Raw genomic sequence first — 20,893 nt, forward strand, 5'->3', positions numbered from 1 at the left:
AACTACTTGCTGCAAAAGGGTTAGTGGCCTAACCATGGCTTAGCATGTTGTCTGAACAGGTCCAATGTGTAGTCAAATGGTGACAGGTACTTGGGATCAGGCACCTCGGTTTAGCTGGTTAATGTATTCCTGCTCTAGTTTGTTCGAAGTTAACCTGAGGCTGGGTACGAAGAAGCATGTTGTCTTAACAGAATTTTCATTTGGAACATGGTCTGTCATTCTATTGCTATGCTAGAAAAGGGTCAGTTCTCTCAAGATTCTAGGGCAGCACTACAGTGATGTAACAGACTCAAAGTTCCAAGGGTCACAGGCGCACAGCAGCCCCATGAAAGTAAAAGGACTTGAAAGGGAGGCTACTCATTTCGGCTGCCAGTAATAAAACAATTGCAATAGATTAAGCAATATGTTTGTAAGAGTAGCATTATAGCCCTTAAAATTAGAACCACACATAAACCAGAGTAGAAGCACCAACCGTCACGTGTTATCAAGTCTATGAATATACTTTTCTTTAAGAAAGATGGAACAAAGAGAATAAGAAAAACACCATTCCCCTCCATTGCATCTTTAACTTTGCTGCTGTAGGCTACTGATGCACACACCTGGTGGCCATCCATATTATCTTTCTTCACTAAGATAGAACACATATGCCTTGGATGCAAAGTTTTACAGGTTCAATTCCCAACTTCTCCAGGTAGGGCAGGGAAATATCCTGCCAGAAACTCGGGAGAGCTTAGCAATAACTTTATTGGGCTGGATGGAACAATGGCCTGACTCAGTATAAGACAGCTTCCTATGTTCCTATCTTTCGCCACCCAAATGGGTCACTGCTCTTGTGCATTTCCTGAGGAACAATGCTGGATGCTCCTGCTGTAAGCAATTCTCTGTGTATTGTGAGCCAGATTGACCTTATATGCACTGCTGATAGAGACAAGTATAACCCTTTGTGTCAGACAGGGTTTAATTTAAAAAGCACCTTCTTCCCACTGCAGCTACTGATTTGGCTGTACAGATTCTTTTTTTAAGCAGTAACTCAGCTTTAACTGTAAAGATGACACCTTTTTTCTTTGATTATACCTTACACATTGGAGAATTTGAAAGACTATGACAAACATGAATTAATTAGCCCTACCAATCCTTTTAAGCTGTAAGACAAGAATTATCACTCATAAAGCTCATGAGGACTGGACCCCCAAATCTATCCTCCAGCGTATGCTTAGCATCAAGGATTTCACTGGGAGTTCAAGGCAAAGCAGGTGCTGTTCTGACTTGCATCTTGGAAATCTGGGGGGGCTTTTGTCCCTGCAGTTTTTATCAAGTAAGAGAGCCACTAATGTGGACAAAGATGGCGTGCGAAATGGACATTCATGGAGCTTCAGCAATTCCCAGAGGTTGCCTAGTTGACAAAGTACAATTGTCTCAATGAATGCACCAGTCACTTCATTTTATTTATATTTCTCAGTTTCCTTTCCACAAATCTGTGCTCAAGATGGTGTTCAAGTCCATAATTATCTGTTACTTTACATGAAATGGGGGTGGGGGAAAACTGTAGTCAGAATCACAGATTACAGTCTGGCGCTTTCCCCAGTTTATGTATGATTCAGCAGTAGAATTCTGTACTAAGGACTCATAGCCCTTGTGATTCCATACAAGCAGGGTCCACAAATTTTGGCATGGATCAACGGCCAGCCATTATTTGTGACCACCAACAATCCTGCCTCTCCCCAGAGTCTTCTGGCATGCACAAGGGACTTGGTTTCGGTAGGGTGAAATGTCTCATCTAGTCCTCAGTTTGGGAGCAGGCAGAAACAGGACAGGTCGGTTGTGCTTCTCCTGCCTGTTCCAAATCCCAGCATAAGGGAGGCCGCTCACTTATGCAGCAGCCCTTCCACAGCCTGCATGAGCCACTGGATTTTGGGGAGATCTAATGTTGCACTGAGCTTTGGAACAGAAGTTCCCTGCAATTCACTGAGAACTCCAGTGAGGTGTGGGAGGAGTATCTGTGTGCTGCCAGGTGTCCTGGCAGCGGGGGCTGGTGGCTCCAATTTCGGTGGGGTTGTGAATGTACTCCAGGTTTCCATCAGGACCAGCCAGAACTTGAAAGGAGCTATCCAAGGTTCTGAAACTTTTTTAAAATTGTGTTTCAGCACCTTGGATAGCTCTTTTAGACTTCTAGGTGGTTTTGACTGAAACCCGGAGTGAATTCACAACTCCACTGAATTCAGAGACACCAGCCTCCATTGTGTTGCAGTATTTTTAGCCCCAACCCTTAGCCTTTGGTCCCACCTACCCATGAAATGCATCCCCCAAAAGCTTCTCTAAAATGGAATTTGATGTTTAGGCGGCACCTGACATAGACTTGCCAGGGGTAGTTCCACTGGCAAATGCTTTTGAATTAAAAATTGAAGGCACTTTTAAGCATCTGTGCTTCTTGAGTCCCACTTGGGCTTTATTTATATCACATGATATTTGATATATCACAGGTATCATTCTTTGTTATAATAACTAAATCTGTTATTTAGTTATTATAACAATTATGGGACAATTAATTATGGGTTAATTATGGGACAATTAAGAGGTGCTGACGTCTGCTTCACATGCAAGCTGCTGAATTTGACAAACAATGAATCCTAGAAGGTCAGCCATATTGCATGTATTTTAAACATAAACACTCAAAAACTGTCTTAATGAGAAATGGGAAGGGAGGAGGCAAATGCATTATTTCCAAAGCTACTACTACATTTCCATGCTACACTACTTTCTGTGCATTTGGAAAAAATACCCCAGCTAAATTCTATTGTGTTTATCAGGGCATCCCATATGAGGACCGCTTGTGTCCCTGCGGTGACAAAGCAGTTGAAACACTAGACCATGTTTTTTTCCAATGTAGCTTCCACAGGGAGGAGAGAAATAGATTTCTTGGCCCTCTTATGAGAAAATGCCCTGGAAGGACACCCAAACAGTATTTGGAATATTTTCTGGCAGGTACAAACAAGTTAACAACAGAGTTAGTGGCTAAGTTCCTCCTCTCCATACAAAGGAATCGCAAATTAATCTTATCTTAATTGTAACTTCTATCCTATGCTGCTGTTGCTTATCTTTTGTACAAGATAACCATGCCTATATATTTTAAATATGTGTATGTTTTAAATAACTCTTTTAGCCTATTTGTATAATGAACTAATGACTGTGATTTTATGGTTTTAAATTAATGATTGTTGGTATAGTTTGTATAGTTTCTATTGGGTCTGTGACCACATAATAAAATGTATGTAACTCCGTGCTCAGGGTGAAAGAGATTTGACGCTCCTGCCCTCAGTGGTCAGAGGCCAGAATATTTCATAGGCTAGTGGTCTTCAACTGATCCAGACCCAGGATCCACCTCGGATTCCCAACCTGCAGCATGGGGCCCACTTTCCCAATTTTACTAACTATGCCTATATATTTTAAATATGTGTATGTTTTAAATAACTCTTTTAGCCTGTTGAACAAAAGACTGTGATTTTATGGTTTTAAATTAATGATTGTTGGTATTGCTTTTATTGGGTCTGTGACCGCATAATAAAAATCTGAATCTGATTCTATTTAAGTGATAGTAGTCTTACATTTCCACTTTGCTTTAAGCAGGCAAACTGTAGAAAAATGTTTTGCTTTCAAAGTCTGCATATGCATGGGAAGGCAATGTAATGACAGGATGCTTGTGGAAATACGTACCTGTTCAGATAAACCCGTTTTTCTGTGAGTTGACCATTCCCATAATTTGGATCTTCATAGGGTTCATTCTGCACCACCTCCACACCTTCTCCACGATCACTCTGTTCATGGCTATGTTTACTGATCATGTACAGTTGTCCAATTCTGTACTGCAATGCAAAACAGAAGCAAAAGGATTTGACCTGCAAAATCATCAAACCTATAAAGTAAACTTCCTTGTAGTAATCAACATAATTTAAAGTAATTGGTGAAGAAAACTAACAAACTACCATGAGAACTGATGAGCATTGTAAACGATAATCGAGATGTGTTTATGAAACGTATTTACATGGGGCTTGAAAAAGTATTTATAATCATCAAGCCAAAGTCGCAATATGATAGGGCTGGTTCAGACATTTTTTCGGTTGCTTCATGGGGGATGGCTCCAAGGACATGGAAGGCATAACATCTGTCCTACCACATACATATGGCAAAGGAGGAGGCAAACTCCGGTGCTCAGGACAGAAATAAATTTATTATGCTCTACACCTTTCAGAGGGATTACCTCCTTCTTCAGGAGCTATAAAACAAACAAATTAACCATAAGAGTGGTATCTTGTGGACAACACCTTCATTCTTTTTAACAAAGTTTTAAGGGGCTTTTCAATAAAAAGAATACTACATTTTCTTAGACAACTTTAAAAAGAATTTAATAATAATAATTATAATAATAAGAATCCCCACTTTTTATACATTGTTCCCATGTTTTTTCTCCTATCAAATACTTTCAGAATAGACTTTGATTTCAATGTAACTGAGCTAAATACATCGCTAGTGAAGGATTTTTCAAAGTGTGTAAAGCTAGCTGAGATCACTGAAATGTAAAGTAGATATTTGTGCAACTGAATTGATGGCTGTGGTTTTATTTTCTTCCCTTTCTCTAACTCTTATAATAACACATAAAATTGCAAAAGCCAAATCTCTCTGACTTTACGATGCACATTTCAACATGAAAAAGCTGTTTTGGAATTGCTTAGGAGGGAAAATGAGCCCTGATTTTAAATGTAAGAAATACTGAAAACTAGATATCAAGTGCATGTCAAACTTAATTTTTAGAACATACCTTTCTGAAAGTACTGCCTCAATTTACAATTGAGATAATGACCCAGATTGCATGTAATGGTGGCAAATTGTGAGTTAATTAAACAACCCATGGTTAACCTACAATTAGTAGATAAGTGAACTGTGGGTTGCTAAACACACAATTAACCTATAATATCCAGGTTCAGACATCATGTAGCAATCACTGAAGAGTGGGGGTTAAATATTTTAAAAAGACCATAGAATGTGCCCAGCATGCACCATGGAAAATTGTGGATAAAGTGCAGAAAAGGGCAACTAAAATTATTAAGGGGGTGGAACACCTCTCCTATGAGGGAAGGTTACATCAACTGGGATTGTTTAACTAGGAAAAAAGGAGGGTAAGGGGAGACATGATACAGGTGTACAAAATGATGCATGGTATGGAGAATGTGGATAGGGAGACATTTTTCTCCCTCTCTCAAAATACTAGAACCCAAGGTCATCCCATGAAGCTGATTGGTGGGAGATCCAGGACAAATAAAAGGAAGTACTTCTTCACACAGTGCATAGTTAAATTATGGAACTCACTACCACAAGATGTAGTGATTGCCACCAATTTGGATGGCTTTAAAAAGGGGTTGGATAAATTCCTGGAGGCAAAGGCTATCAATGGCTACTAGCCCTGATGGTTGTGTGCTATCTCCAGTATTTGAGGCAGTAAGCCTGTGTGCACCAGTAGCTGAGGAACATGGGTGGGAAGGTGCTGTTGCACCATGTCCTGCTTGTTCATCCCAGGCCAATGGCTGGTTGGCCACTGTGTGAACAGAGTGCTGGACTAGATGGACCCTTGGTCTGATCCAGCAGGGCACTTCTTATGTTCTTAATTGATTAACCCATGATTTCTCTGTGGTGGCACCCCAGTTGTGGAATACCCTCCCCTTGGAGACCCAACTGGCACCGACGCTGGCTTCATTCTGGAGCCAAAACATGGCTTTTTATTGAAGCCTTTGAAGGCTAAATTCTCCAAGGTTGCATGTAGCTTTCATTGTTTTTAATTGTTCTTATTGCTTTTAAACTTTTCTACTAGTTTTAGTTTTTCACTGATCAGCTGTGTATACTTATTGTTTTATATTATTCTGATTTTATCTCTATGCTGCCCTGAGATCCCAGAGATATAGGGTGGGATACAAATGTTTTAATAAAGATAAATAAATAAAATAATGATTTGACACAATTATGTGCGAACCAGATAATTCGCTCAGTTATAAACTGACACCGTACTTTCAGAAATATGCAAACAGCCTCTCTGAAATTACAAACAAATAGCCCTGAAGTATCATATAAAAAGCTGATGCATATACTATGGCATTAACCTTGTGAACTAACTGTTGTATTATTATTATTTTAAACTGTGTCTACCAAGTGCACAGAGGATTTCATTAATGCATTCACAACAGGAACTTTGTTACAGCAGAATACTTAAGAGCTTATGGATCCTTTCACCTGCAGAGATGTTTTTCTCAGTAAAACTGCACAATAGCTGACTGATCCTGAGACTCAGTCTAACCTCCGTGGAAGCCAAGGACAATTACACCATTGATGGGTCTATAGTGTTTGTTAGCATATTATGGAATACAGAGCGAGCATAGAATTCTTTTGAATAATACAGAACTAAAGAAAGGGAGAAAAATTATAGCTTTGCATTTCCGACAGAGTCTCAACAGAAGGCCCCAAGGAACAAGCTGCCCCAGTCATAACATTATAGATTGAAATGATCAACAAAGGTGCAGGCCAAGCAGAGATGGAAAATACACCCTTTTCCAAAGGCACAGTGGTTCCATGGAGAACAAAAATGCCTCAAATGCACCTGGGGGGAAGTGATATGGGCCTTCTAAAAGGGAAGGCTTTAATTTTACAGGCTAGGGCAGACTTTCACACCATCCGGAGTTGGTGGCCTGACACTTGTATAGTGTGGTCGAATGTGCTCCCTAGACGCCAATGGTGTGAGGGCTGCAATGGCCGTAGTTTAAATAGGGCAGTCAAAAGTGTAAATAGGGGGATTCGGCTTATCTTACAGGAGCGGCAGCGAATTGCCATTCCCCATCCTGCTATTACTCCTTCTAGAGGGGATCTTTACAGGGCTGATGGAATTCACCTCTCTAATGCACGGAATGGTATGTTCCTGCAGGATCTGCACGTGGGCCTGTGGGATTTCATCCTGGACAGGGGGGGAGGAGGGAGCTGAAGCTGAGGCTTGGCTCCCTCCTATGGAGATTGTGCGGGAATTACATGAGGTCAGAATAGGGATGGTGAGCACTGTGGCACCTTTATGGTGATTGGCAATCCAGAGGTCCTGCTCCTCGGGGGCTGTGCAGCTCTCGTGTCAGGATATGGTTTGCCTTTGGGGTCCTTCCTGTCTCATCTACCTGGAGCTGTGCAGCCCCAGGTGGGGATGACGCAGGGTGGTCCCTCCATATGCGGAAGTGTAGCTTGGAAAAGGGGCCGGGTTTACCTAACCACTGTGTTCAACTGAATGGCTTGCCCTTTATTTGCAGGGTAGTGGCCTGAAGTAAGAGTGGTTAAGATTCCCGCACTTTCACGTACAGATCCAGGGAGGGGAGAATTTCCCTAATTAAATAAAGAGGCCCTAATTTATCCAAAGCTCTGGTGTCTGTGTCTTCTTTCATGGGTTCATTCTTGGCTCACAAAAAGGCTAGCCCATTCCATCCATAGTGCTTACAGTGGGCTCATATTTCAGATGTTTACAATAAGAATGAGGAAAAGGAAAAAGCTAAGGAAGAACACGTTTTGGATTTCAACTCAACCAGCATGGGCAATGGCAAGGAATGCTTGGGGTTGTAGTCCAAAATATCTGGAGGGCACCAGGTTCGGGGAAACTTGTCTCAGGCATCAAAATAAGAAAACTGCTTTGAACCAAGGATCTAAAAATATTAGTTTTGGTAACCAATTTGTAATTCTAGTAGCCTAAAAGTCTAGGCTCTCTTACTTCCTGCTGCACAGCATGGCAGTTTTATGGAGGAGGAGCAAAGGGTGGTGTGTATGTGTGTAGCACAACTCCTTCCCACAACCAGGGCAGCCCAGGACATTTTACTGCCTGAGGCAAAAGATGAAACAGTGCCTCTTCCCGTTCCATGTACAAGAGCTGACTGGACTGAAAGTAGTTGAATCTTTCTTTAACACTGGCTATGGGACAGCATCTTCTACCACACACAAAAGCAGGTGATTTGAGGAGGGTGCAAGGCAGGCCATATAGTCCATAGTTCTCTCCTCCAATACCTGGCTGCCCTCTCTCAGCATCTGTCACCTGAGGCAATTGCCTCACTCTACCTTATGGTAGGGCCAGCCCTACTTCCAACACATGACACTGAGCCTGAAAGCCTAGCACTAATTTGGAAGATGCACTCCTTTATCCCTGCATTACTCCCTGTAACTTCTTTAAAATGTATTACTTCTACAATGAAGTATACTAAAAGCTTTCCCTGCTGGTCTCCTGAATTAGATTTATGGCTGCCTGTGGCAAAAACATTTGTAGACCCCTGCTTTGAACTATATATAATATTGGTCCTTTCTGTTAAAAGGAAAAGAGAAGCACCATCTGCTTTGAAAAGAACAAAGCTCTTTTTACAGAGTCTAAAAGATAAGAATAAGTTTTACTTTGCTTTGGATTTAGCTTTCAACAAGGCAATTTCTTCAAATCTATTGTTGCAAATCGTGCTTCAGGTAATCCATTTCAAATAATTATATTTAAGAATGTGTTTACTGGAGTTAACTTACCTGAGCAAACAACAAAATAGTTGTTTGTGAGCAAGAAACAAATCATAAATGCTCAATGTCAATTCAAGGTTAGAAAATCATCCTCTGATTTTGAGGAAATGATAATTCGCAAGAAAGAAAAATGACATTACTTGATTTCAAGGTTTTTGTAAATATTACCTCTTTTGTGGTTTTTGTTGTTTTGCAAAACTTATCAAATGCTTTCAATGGTCTTATTTTTGTACATATTTATTCTACTCCTTTTGAAGCACCTTTTGATGCAATTAAGTTCCTTGTAATCCATTTATACAACATGCCTGGGATCATGACCATGAAGATGGTGTGGGGAGAGGAGGGGTAGGACTGTGTCTACATATTCACAATATGTGTACAAACCCCACCCAGCCCCCTCAGGGAAATGCCAAGAGAAGCCAAAATTCTCCAACGAAGACAATGCTAATGTTCCCCACTCCATTTCTGAAGCCAGTCAATGGTAAGAGAACAGATGACTTGTTAATACCTTGCCAATTCTTAGGTGCCTCAAAGGTCTTGGTATACTAGGTGGATATTTGCAGAAGAGATGAGGGACAACAAACCTTAATGTAACAAATTAATGTTTAGGATGTTTTTAACAGTGTATACTATGTTTTAAATTAGTATTTTATGTATTTTATGCTTGCTGATGTTCCCCACCTCGATCCAATCAGAGAGGCAAGTAAGAAATAAATTATTATTATTATTATTATTATTATTATTATTATCAAATCAGTTTGTTCGAATGTCTGCAAATCAGATCATGGCTTGTTCAATAAACCATGGTTAAACTAATTAAAGGTTAAAGGTGTGGAACTTGTCTTTCAGGAGTCATTGTGTTCCAGCTCCTATCAGCCCTACCCAGAATGGCCAATGGACAGGAATGATGGGAGCTTTAGTTCAACAACATCTGGAGGGCTGTAGGTTCAGAGTTAGGCCTGAACCAGGACAATGTGTCAGTATATGAAACTGATGCATATTAATCAATGTAAACGTCAGATGAAAATAGTAGAAACTGAGAACGAAAGGGGTTATTTTTTGCCTCTGAACCTTAGAAGAAAGGTAATATATACCTCTTTAGTAAATTAATACCCACAGCTTCATTGAATGACAAGATTTGCCAGCCTCCCAATTGGCAGAGTAGGCTGTGCCAGAGGTGTTCACAAACCAGCATCAAACAACGCCTGTAGTTCTGTAGTAAGGATATTTCCTCAGTTACAATCAGTTTGCGCAACTCATAAATGTACTGTGACCTCCCTATGCAAGTGAGGCAGAGAGAATTGGAAACATAAGAAACTGCTTTATACTGAATCAGACACTTTGTCTATCTAGCCCAGTATTGTCACCAGGATGAGTCCTCCATGGAGATGCCGGGGATTGAACCTGGGGCCTTCTGCATGCAAACCAGGTGCTCTACTGCTGAGCTACGGCCTTTCCCCAATTAAAAACGGGAGGTGGGAAATGAACCATCTGCTATGCTTCTGCACAATTTTTCTACCTCCTTAAGAGCTCTATCAATACGTGCAGAGTCAAGTGTCCTTCTCCATACTCTGTGCGCTGCAGGACAACACTAGAGAAAGTTGGCTGAACTCATGCCTACCTGCTACCAGGCCTCATTATGATTGTGGCGAAGACTTCCTAGAATGTAGGCCTGTCAAATCGCTACGGTTACAAGGATTTGCCACCCCTCCCCCATCCCTCTTCTCCCTTGCGGAAGTGTCCAGTGAGAGAAATCATGGGAAAGGTGGGTGGTGGGAAGTTCTTTCCTAACATCCAGGCGTATAAGCGATAGTCGGGTGTGCCTCTAATGTTGCAACTGCCACGTTTCTCAGTTCTCTCGCTGCCACAACCTAACCTAAGCCTCCAGTTCAGATGCCAGAGAAATTCTGATATTCCAAATTGCTGATTTATGTGGAATGGGCCTGTCAAAGCTTTTACAGCTGTTCCTGCAGGCCATCTGAATATACAACCTGTGTGTTCTGTCAAAGGCATAGTAATGTGTGATTACTCTTCTGCTTTCTCTCTGCCGATGGCTATGGATGAAGTCCCTCCTTCCCACAGGCAATGCATAGTGTGTGGAAGGCGGATGAATTCTGCTTCTACTGCACGTGGATGAATTACCCAGTGATTCTGCCTCCCCTTGTTGCTTGTAATTGGGAATAGAATCTCGTTTTATCTTCATTTTTTGTTATAAATAAATTCAGATTAAAGAAAAGAACTGGCTGTGCTTTGCTTTGACAATGCTTTATGTGACATTTAACAATTTATGCAGCTGTTCCATGCTTGCTGTTTAAAGGTTACATTTGCTAGCCTTGTGTTTCCCTGTGACACAAAGAGAATACACAATTAGAAGTTCCAAGGATGCTAAATTCAGATCGTCCATTGTATGCCTCTCACAGTTGATTCTACTTAGCGCCAAGCAAGCCTTGTTTTAGAGATAAAGCGCTTTGTAGTGTCCATCCTTTGTAGTGTCCATCTGACATCCACACAATACGCCGAAACATATACATTAGTCTAGGAATTATCCATCTTCCACATTGTATTTTATAGAAGAACTAGCACTGACAGAAACCAAGGTTTCATTTCGAAAGAGTATTAGCACATCTAATATCCTGACTAAATTTTGTTGTTATTAAATATTAATTCAAGCTGTGAAGTGCTAAAAACAGACTTTGTTTTGGGCTGTGCACTATTTATATAGTATGTATTATTTACCTTTATATCCCATCTTTCCATAAGCATCCACATACTGTACTTTTCTTGCGTAAGACCAAAGTGATCATCCAAACAAACCCTTGGATTTAAACGAGCCCCTTAAATCATTAGTCAGAAAACCCTGAACGCCTAAAGCTTAGCAGTACATTTTTTCATACCATTTTGCATGCTTAAATTATTTTATCTCTCCCCACCCATTCAAATCCCCCTTAAGAGTAACAGAAAAAGTGGGCTTTATAGTTTAACCATCTTACTACTACTCCCAACTATGTTTCCTCTTCTCCCTTGTTTCCCCAATGTTTGAATGCAAAGACCTCATGGTAAGACCCTTCTCTGTATTGCTTATGTTACTCTATAAAGTTCCATGAATACTTACTGTGCTGTAATAGTCTGTGCTAAAGGCTGCTTTGGAAACAAATTCTCAAAATATGAACATGTCCAACAAGGCGGGAACCATAATCAAAAGACTATAGGGATGAAATTAACCAGGCATATCTCATATACGTTAGAACTCACTAAGGGGCCACGTATCACCAACTGAACAGAGCAGTCCAAAAGCAACAACCTTTCCCACACATATGAGACTTCTGATAAGCCTGAAGGCGTTTTTATTTTAGAGGAATGAGTGACAGCAGAGAGGGCCTTGAGAAGTGGCTCTTCACCCACAAGTCCCTGCTATTCATCCATCCCTGGCAAGGCTGCTCTTTCAAGTGGAGTGCAGCTCAAAATGTTTGGTGGCATTATTCTACTAATCCTTCATAAGCATGAAACTAGTATGCTAGCTGGGCTAAATCTTATAGCATGCCCACCCATTACTGTACATTAATAAACAAATGCTTCAAGAGCTCCAAGAGTACATGCAGACCAGAACTCAGGTGCTTTCTCACCATCTTATCCATAACTAGAATTACTCTCCTTTAACTGCAAATGACTGGGGGGCGGGGCGGGGGGGGGGGGCAGAAATCATCCAAGTGAACCATTATCAATCATATATCCTCAAGGCCTACATTTCAGTTAAAGAAGCTTTTAAAAATATGTTTCGGTTGAGTGCCATATGCACAAAGCTAGCAATAAGTAGGATTGCTACAGAGCTTACTGGGATATTACTGTATTTAAAATTGCCAATCTGAAATTGGCGTTTTGGGGGCAAAATATTCAAGTGTATAGTGACATCTCATCTCCAAGGATTCTTGATTGAAATGGATGATCTAGGCCTATTTCAATCTGATTTTAGGCCTGGTTTGGGGCATGAAACAGCTTTGGTCACCATTGTAGACAATGTATGCTGGGAAGTAATGAGGGAGAGTAGGTCCCTGCTACTTCTGCTGGACCTCACAGGGGTGTTCATTATCAACAACCATGGGATTCCTCTGGTCCTCCTGGTATGGTTGGGTTTAAGAGGCACCATTTTGTGGTGGTTAACAGCTTTCCCGGGTGTCAGTTCTTGAAGCTGGTGTTAGCTTTTTTAAAAAAAGTTAAAAATGCTGTGACAATATATCAGAAATGACAAACCATTAGCTTTTGACCAATCAGCAATCCAGAATCCAAAAGCCATGTTTGGAGTGACTTTGTAAATGATGGTTTGTGCTTAATGTAGTTTGGCATGGTGTCTGAATTGACAAACCACAGTTGGAGCCATTTGTCTGGCTCCAGAGGATCCTGCGACACAGAAATGGGAGTGCTGAGAAAATGGAAAACTAAAGTGAAAAAAATTCCAGAAGGACAGCTGTGTTAATCTTCTCTTACACTGGGTTCAGAAAACATAATGAGCAACACAGTTCACAACCCAACAACAAACCATGGGTTCTCTTCATGGGTTGTTTGAAGTTAACAACCCATGGGTCGTTATCATGGTTGGGTTCAGAAAACACAATAACCCACATTTCAACAGCAACCCACAGTTCAACAAGGGTTGAGTATGGGTTATCGTGTTGTGTGAATGGAGTCACTATGTGGATGGCTGGAGGGCGTTATGATGGTGTGTTGGTGCCTGCCAGTAGAGAAGAGCACTGCTGGTGGGGGAGAGCTTCTGCTAGGAGCAGCAGGTAGGCCCCAAATGGGACACGCCATGGGCAAGGAAGGGTAGATCTGGCTTTGGATATGCTGGTTCCAAAGCTGCTCTATTTTTCTTGGACAGGCCCAATTTGAGCCTGTCAGCTACACCAGCCTGGACCTAGTGTAGCGATAGCTGATCCCCTTTCTGCACCTTCTGCACAAGCTAGCAGAACATGTGATGTGGCAGTTTGTTCCCAGCCCTGTTTGAATTGCTCTGCCCTGTCTTTTGCAACAAAACCAAAAAGAGGTCCTATGGTTCCTTAAAAACTAACAGATTTATTATGGCATAATGTTTTAGGAACAAAAAGTTCATGAATGCTTATGCCACAATAAATCTGTTCATCTTTAAGGTGTGACAAGACTCTGTTGTTTTTAAAGCCGACAAGCAGTTCGAAATAATAATGATTTGCTGTACAGATGGAAAACCAAAGCAGACAATCATTTCTAGATCACCATTTTTTCATGAGCTGACACATAATTCTATACCATGGTTTAACAGAATATTTGGAAACCCTAACCATGATTTGAGTTCTAAAGTGCAGTTAGTGCCAGTTATCCATTGTTGTGAACATGTACATAGTAATTTTGGCTATGTTGATACTTCAGTTATGATATGAGAGCACTCCTCTGAAAGTTAACCACATTTTTTGGCAAACACCTAATGAAGTTGCTCTTTTAATACACATTTGCAAAACACTTGTGACATTATTTATGCGCTACAAAGAGTAAGGACCAATCATTTTCTTATTCTACATGGCCTCTCCAGTTCAAGGGAAGTGGAACCCTAGAAAAAGTGGCAGGAGTAGGAGAGCTACATTCTGCATCCCAACCTCACTATCATTTTTTTTGTCTTTTTAATTTTATTTAAAGTGTTACCGGGGCGGGGGGGGGAAGAGTACAAACAATTCCTTAACACTTAATTTCAAACCAACAATTATATGGATATGTATAATATACTTAAGAAAAGGAAATAGGTAAAAAAAAGGTTGATTGAGATAATTACTAGGGGAAGGAAGCTTAATTGAATTAGAAAGAAGCATTAAAGGAAAAAGAAGGAAAAAGAAAAGGAAAAGAAGAGAAAAAATAGATTCCTTTTGATAGATTATTTTTCTTTGCTCTCCCTACACCTGGGCAACAAAAGAAATGTCATGTCAGCAGAGTTAACTAAGGGTAGTTCTTGTGTCCTGCTTAAAAAAAAGTGTTACTACCAGCTACACAGTTTTCTCACCCTGCCCATTTTATTGTAAAACACAGTGAATCAAGGTATTTGCTTCCTCAGCTCTTGGTTTGGTGCTTGTATTCTAAATCGAAAAAATTGGGCAGATTATTTTAACTGGATATTTTATTCCTTCATTTATTTGAATATTTATAAACTGCCTTTCATCAAAAGCTATCAAGGCAGTGAGTAATAAATATAATACGAATGGCCATACAACCACAAAATGAAATATAAACTATAACATACAATAAAACAGCAATAAAATACAATTTAAAAATAATTGTAAAATTTAAAAATAATTGTAAAAAATTAAGTAACCTGCTTAAAATGCTTAGGAAACCAGAAAAGGGTTAATCTGGAGCAGACGTGATTGCAAGGTTGGAGTAATCACACTCACATGGGGATGGGAGGGGAGATGTTCCATCAGGTGTATACTGTGTTTGATATTTACAATGGGATTTTGCAGTCTGCACAATTCATGTACAAATGGGATGGATACATGTACTCAATAAACACACCACAGTCACATAACATGTACTGTGTGTGATTACTACTAACCACATGAAGAGGCAATTGCCTACAGCCCAATATGATCCAAGGAAGCTGGGATGTTCACACAGTGGCCAACCAGCCATTGGTCAGGGACCAACAAGGTAGGACATGATGCAACAGCACCCTCCCACCCATGTTCTCCAGCAACAGGTGCACACAGGCTTACTGCCTCGAATACTGGAGATAGCACACAATCATCAGGGCTAGTAGCCATTGATAGCCTTTGCCTCCAGGAATTTATCCAACCCCCTTTTAAAGCCATCCAAATTGGTGGCCATCACTACATCTTGTGGTAGTGAGTTCCATAATTTAACTATGCACTGTGTGAAGAAGTACTTCCTTTTATTTGTCCTGGATCTCCCACCAATCAGCTTTATGGGATGACCCCGGGTTCTAGTATTTTGAGAGAGGGAGAAAAATGTCTCCCTATCCACATTCTCCATACCATGCATCATTTTGTACACCTCTATCATGTCTCCCCTTAGCCTAGGTATGTTGCCATTTTCTCTAAGATGCAAGAATGGCTTAATAATCACCTCCAAATCTTTTTCTTTGGAAATTGTAAAGGGAAGGCCTTGTATTTCATTTCTGTTAATTCCTATAGATCCCATATTCATCCAGTGGCCTTTTTTTTTGGCCTGGATTAATTCGATTTATCACCTGCCTGATTTTATATTGTTTTACTCTTACTAAAAGGGAATAGTATTAGAAGTGGCATGAAACGTCTCCTTCATGACACACAGTTCATTTCTTCAGCTTCAGTGGCCAATTAAACCTGAAGCAGAAGAGCATTATAATGATTTGAACATTATGGGGAAAATAAGCTTACAATAAGATTTACATGGGAGATAGGTTTTAATCATAAGATCAATCATTGTAGTATCTAAGACAGATGAGTTTGGTGCATCTCCCTCATTTTATTTCTATTTCTTTAGTCATTTTATAACTCTATTTTTAACCAATCATAAATCTGTACCTCAACAAGGATGACAGTGTCCCTTTCAGCTTCATTACCCAGACAGAAAGAGAAAGAAAAGTGAAAGATGGGGGGTGGAAGCCTGTTTGGTATGAATAGAAACACTGAGCTAAATTTGAAGTACATATTCAAATTATTATACAAAAGGGATAATAAGGCAGTATTCTAATGCCTATACATGGTGTCTGGGAATAAAAAAATATTATTGACTCAAATTTTTAGAATGAGGGCTTTTTAAAAATTAAATTAGCCTGTTTTCTTCTTTATAAATTGCTTACAAGAAATATGTGGTTATTGTACACTTTTTTATGCTGAAGTCTGAAGATAGAGTCAAATAAATAACTTTCTCAACCAATTGCTGAAATTACTTTTTCTCTTGCTGATTAGTTCTGACTGAAACAAGTTCTTTTGGAATGTTAATTAACCTTCTCCTTATTAATGTCTTTGATGGAACATACTTAACCTAGCAGACAACTCAATGCCAGCTTTACCTAAGAGTTTAAGACGTCAATGCTCGGATTATTTGATTTCTCTCAACGTTCGTTCTGCTATGTGAAAAATATAAATTAAAGGCAGATTAAAATCCATCTGTCACAGTATCCTCTGCAGGCTTTGAGTTTATAATAATCCATAGCTCACTGGGGTTGGAGAGTCAGTTAAGAGCAAAGGATAAAATGGGTTACTGCCCGATTGCTTGAATATTTAAACCCTAAGAATACTCTCCTGAAAACTATGAGGCCATATTCTTTTACTTTCATCTGGATCCACTTCAGAGACCCTGGCAATTTTCTGAGGAGACTAAAAGGAGAGATTCAGAGGAGGAGGAGAAGAGAGAGAAGTAGGCAGAGATTTTGAGGAAGAAATTGTAAAAAGGCAGACACAGAAAAGAGGGGAGGCGCAGAAAAGAGCAGCTGTGGCCCCAAAACCGCCAATAACTGAAGCCAAGTACAGCGACCTCTGAGTCCTGGACTGCACAGTTTGAGATAGGTGTTGAGAAATCATCTACCTTTGTGGGCTGCATAATCATTGCACCTTCTTCTTTTCATTTTCGAGACACTTCTTTTGAATGTTCGCTTGGCACCTACATTGTTTATGCTTTTAGACGCCAGGTGAAGACCTTTTTATTCTCCCAGCATTTTAACAGTCTATAAATAAATTTTAACTTGGTGTTTTAAATTTGTAATTTTGCATTGCTGCTCTTTTTATCTGGTTGAGCTTTTATATTATGGTTTTATACTGTTGTTTTATACTTTGAATGGTTTTAATTTTTGTGAACCGCCCAGAGAGCTCCTGCTATTAGGCGGTATAGAAATGTAATAAATAAATAATAAATAAAATGTTTGTTTAACTTCCTTCTCCCATCACCTTCCTTGTTAAATAAATCCAACTTCTTGTTTTATGAGTTGCTCGCTTGTTTTTCTCCCCCAGGGGTCTTGTTGGGCTGGAGGCATCACACAGAAACTGGGGTCAGCACTTTTCTCTTTCACCCACTGTATGATCCCATGGCCTCCACCACCCCACAGGGTTGCTGGTTGGAAACGTGGAGTTACACAAACAATTGGTTCCCTTGATAATGAAAATAGTACATAGTCCAACAACAAACACCATCGTCTTGCTTTAATGTTCACTAAGATGTCTTACAGTTATTAAGTTGAAACACTAAAAAGCATCTGTTACAATTCTTCAGTCTGTTTGTTAATAAACAACTTATGATGGCTGCTGATGTTCCTTCTCGCTCAGGACAGCCCTTTTGATCGTAGGCATGCTCAATGCGCACACTCCCCAAAAGGTGGGCACCTTATACATGCACCACCTGGCCATACTATATCTTCTGATCATTCATATATTTTGAAAATAGCTGTACAAAAGCTACATGGTGGGGTTAAAAACAACCCAGATGTGAAAAACAAACCGCATAGCATTATACCTTTTCCCAGCAATGCTGCTTCTTCTGTGGCGAAGAGACTCCCCACATAGGGACTCGGGGCATTCAAAGATCCAAGGGAACAAGAAGCATGAGGGCCTTATTTCCTGTAACTGCTCCAAAATGTCTGAAAATCAAAAGGCGCAAGCTCCCAAAACAAAGGGCGTGGCTAGATGAGGGGGGTGGAGGGGTATGATCTTGCGATTTTATGATCGCAAGGTCACCCCCCCCTCGTCTACATGTGGCACGCAACATTTCAGGAGGAAGAGGACGTCGCGCCCGCCATTTTGGATTTTTTTATCAGAAAAGAGTGCAGGAGTGCTCCTACAAAAAAGTATTTTTTTTACAGGGGGTAAAAAGACCCCGCTCCCCCCTCCCCCTCCCTGCCCGGGTCCTGACTCCTCGTGGTTACTTGCGAGGAGCCGGGACAAAACCGCAACGACGGGCCACACGTCCCGCAGTCTTGGAATCATCCTAAGTCTGCAGGAAAAATTGGAATAAAAGGGTAGGGCGATATCCCAGAGCAAGGGAGGGATCGTCCCTCCCTGCTCCCGGGATGCCCTGTGTGTCATGTGGATGCACCGGGATGAACCCAGGACGATCCCCAGGATATCGCCCCGCCTAAACATGCCCAACGACAACTTACGCATACCATTGCAGGCAAAGACGTGAATGTTCTTTTCAGCTGCTAATAGAGAAGGATGAATAAAAGCAAGGGTGGTGCACTTGCACTTCCTGTCCCCGTCCCCATGACTGCTGAACAATTTAAACTGCTCTTCTTCTCAAAGGTCATTATCAGTCCTTTGCTATACATGACTTTGAAGATTTGTAATACAAAAGTGCCCCAGACTTATTCTACTGTGTTTTAAAACTTCACTATATATTTAAGAACAGTTTCAAAATTACCAATTCCCTACTCCAAAGGCTCAGATTATTGACCTCTTGAGAGGATTAGCATGCACTCTGAAACCCAGATCTCTACCACATTTTCAGATCTGAGGACCTGGAACACTTCATTGCTTCCAGTCCTTGAAGTCCAAACTGAGGCAGGATTGCTTTGGCCTAATTTTGCTCCATGGTGATCCACATAGCTGGCAGCAAAAGGTCCCAGCCTTGTCTCTGTAAACCTGGATTTTGGTTATGGGGAGAAGGGGGGGAGAGGCAGATACTTAGTGTTTCTGGTCACACTTCCTACATTCCAGTTGCATACTACAGTGCTCAGAGTTTGAATAAAAGGGAGTAGACATCTGGAGGTGTCCCTCATTCCCAGCCTAATATTCTCTTCCAGCTTTCCTCAAAGCTCTACTGGATGACAATTTCCATAGTCCCAGTATGGCCATTTGCATTGGGAAAGGCTGTTCTATTCTTTCTCGTTCCAGAAATCAGAAGCTAAATTTCTTCATCTTTTCAACTCAGTGTTTTTAAGTTGAAACTCTAAAATTATTTCCAAGCAACGACCTAGAATGGAATCTGCTTACTGATCCAGCCCTTTGAGAGCAAAGATTAATATCATCAGTAATAGAATTGGTTATTTTATAGTTTTGATCCAGAAAAAAATATTGCCCAATAAAACTGGGGGAATTTCAATGTCATAGCGTAGCCAAAATAAAGAAGTATAAGCAATGACCCTCATAAGTTTTTTTTTTTTAATGTGGAAGAATATTACATATTTTAAATATGGTATTGAATTATTAAAGAAATATTTTAAGCAGCTTTCTGAAATGCAGTTAAGGAGGCAGCATTAGACCTATCTGTACACTTTCAGAATACCGCTAACTTTAGACAGCCTTGCTTTTCTATGCAGTAGTCTATCTACAGTAACTTAATTAGGTATTAGCATGCTAAGGAACAAATAATCAATCTAATCACAACTGTCTCCTTAAAGAACAGAACTTTCTGATTTACACAGCAGATTAACACAAATGGCTGAACTGCAATATCTAGATCTACAAAGAAGTGAACCAAAAGATTTATCGACAGTCTGCCCTTTAAAATCCTTCTTAGGTGCTTACAGTTACTGCGCAACGTAAACAGCAATTCTGTCACGAAATAAAACAAAATGAAAAGAGTGAATCGTTCAGGGAAAACCTATCTGCATTTTTTAACAACTATATTGCCACCAAGCAGAGTGAGACACATCATAGACACCAGTTTGGAGCCTAGTAAGATATCTCAGATAGGGACATGTCCTTGTGAAGGTGAACCCTGCAGGATGCAATGAAAATAACTGGGGCTAGATGGCTATTTCATTTCTTTAAAACAAAGGAGCAGATTTCATTGCAAGGAGCAATGAAATCTGTATTGGCAGTTTTAAATGTGGAAGGTGATTGATCATACAGAGGTGTCTCTTTTCATAGAATCATAGAATAGTAGAGTTGGAAGGTGCCTATAAGGCCATCGAGTCCAACCCCCTGCTCAATGCAGGAATCCACCCTAAAGCATACCTGACATATGGTTGCCCAGTTGCCTCTTGAATGCCTCTAGTGTGGGAGAGCCCACAACCTCCCCTAGGTAACTGGTTCCATTGTCGTACTGCTCTAACTGTCAGGAAGTTTTTTCTGATGTCCAACCGGAATCTGGCTTTCTGTAACTTGAGCCCATTATTCCGTGTCCTGCACTCTGGGAGGATTGAGAAGAGATCCTGGCCCTTCCCTGTGTGACAACCGGTTAAGTATTTGAAAAGTGCTATCATGTCTCCCCTCAATCTTTTCTTCTCCAGGCTAAACATGCCCAGTTTATTTATTTATTTATTACATTTTTATACCGCCCAATAGCTGAAGCTCTCTGGGCGGTTCACTCTCTGGGCGGTTTCAGTCTCTCTTCATAGGGCTTTGTTTCCAGACCCCTGATCATCCTGGTTGCCCTCCTCTGA

At 40.6% G+C, this 20,893-nt stretch overlaps 1 protein-coding gene across 2 annotated transcripts in view; it reads right to left on the reverse strand.

The window, feature by feature from the left end:
• PITPNC1 (phosphatidylinositol transfer protein cytoplasmic 1) overlaps window positions 1-20,893 on the reverse strand; it is a 145,568-nt gene that overhangs the window by 73,727 nt on the left and 50,948 nt on the right. For both annotated transcript variants that reach the window (XM_063120030.1, XM_063120031.1), the window contains exon 2: window positions 3,712-3,860. In XM_063120030.1, the coding sequence (XP_062976100.1) occupies window positions 3,712-3,860 (149 nt within the window). The remainder of the gene's footprint in view (window positions 1-3,711; window positions 3,861-20,893) is intronic.

Source organism: Elgaria multicarinata, chromosome 3 (genome assembly GCF_023053635.1).
Source record: "Elgaria multicarinata webbii isolate HBS135686 ecotype San Diego chromosome 3, rElgMul1.1.pri, whole genome shotgun sequence".
NCBI lineage: Eukaryota > Metazoa > Chordata > Lepidosauria > Squamata > Anguidae > Elgaria > Elgaria multicarinata.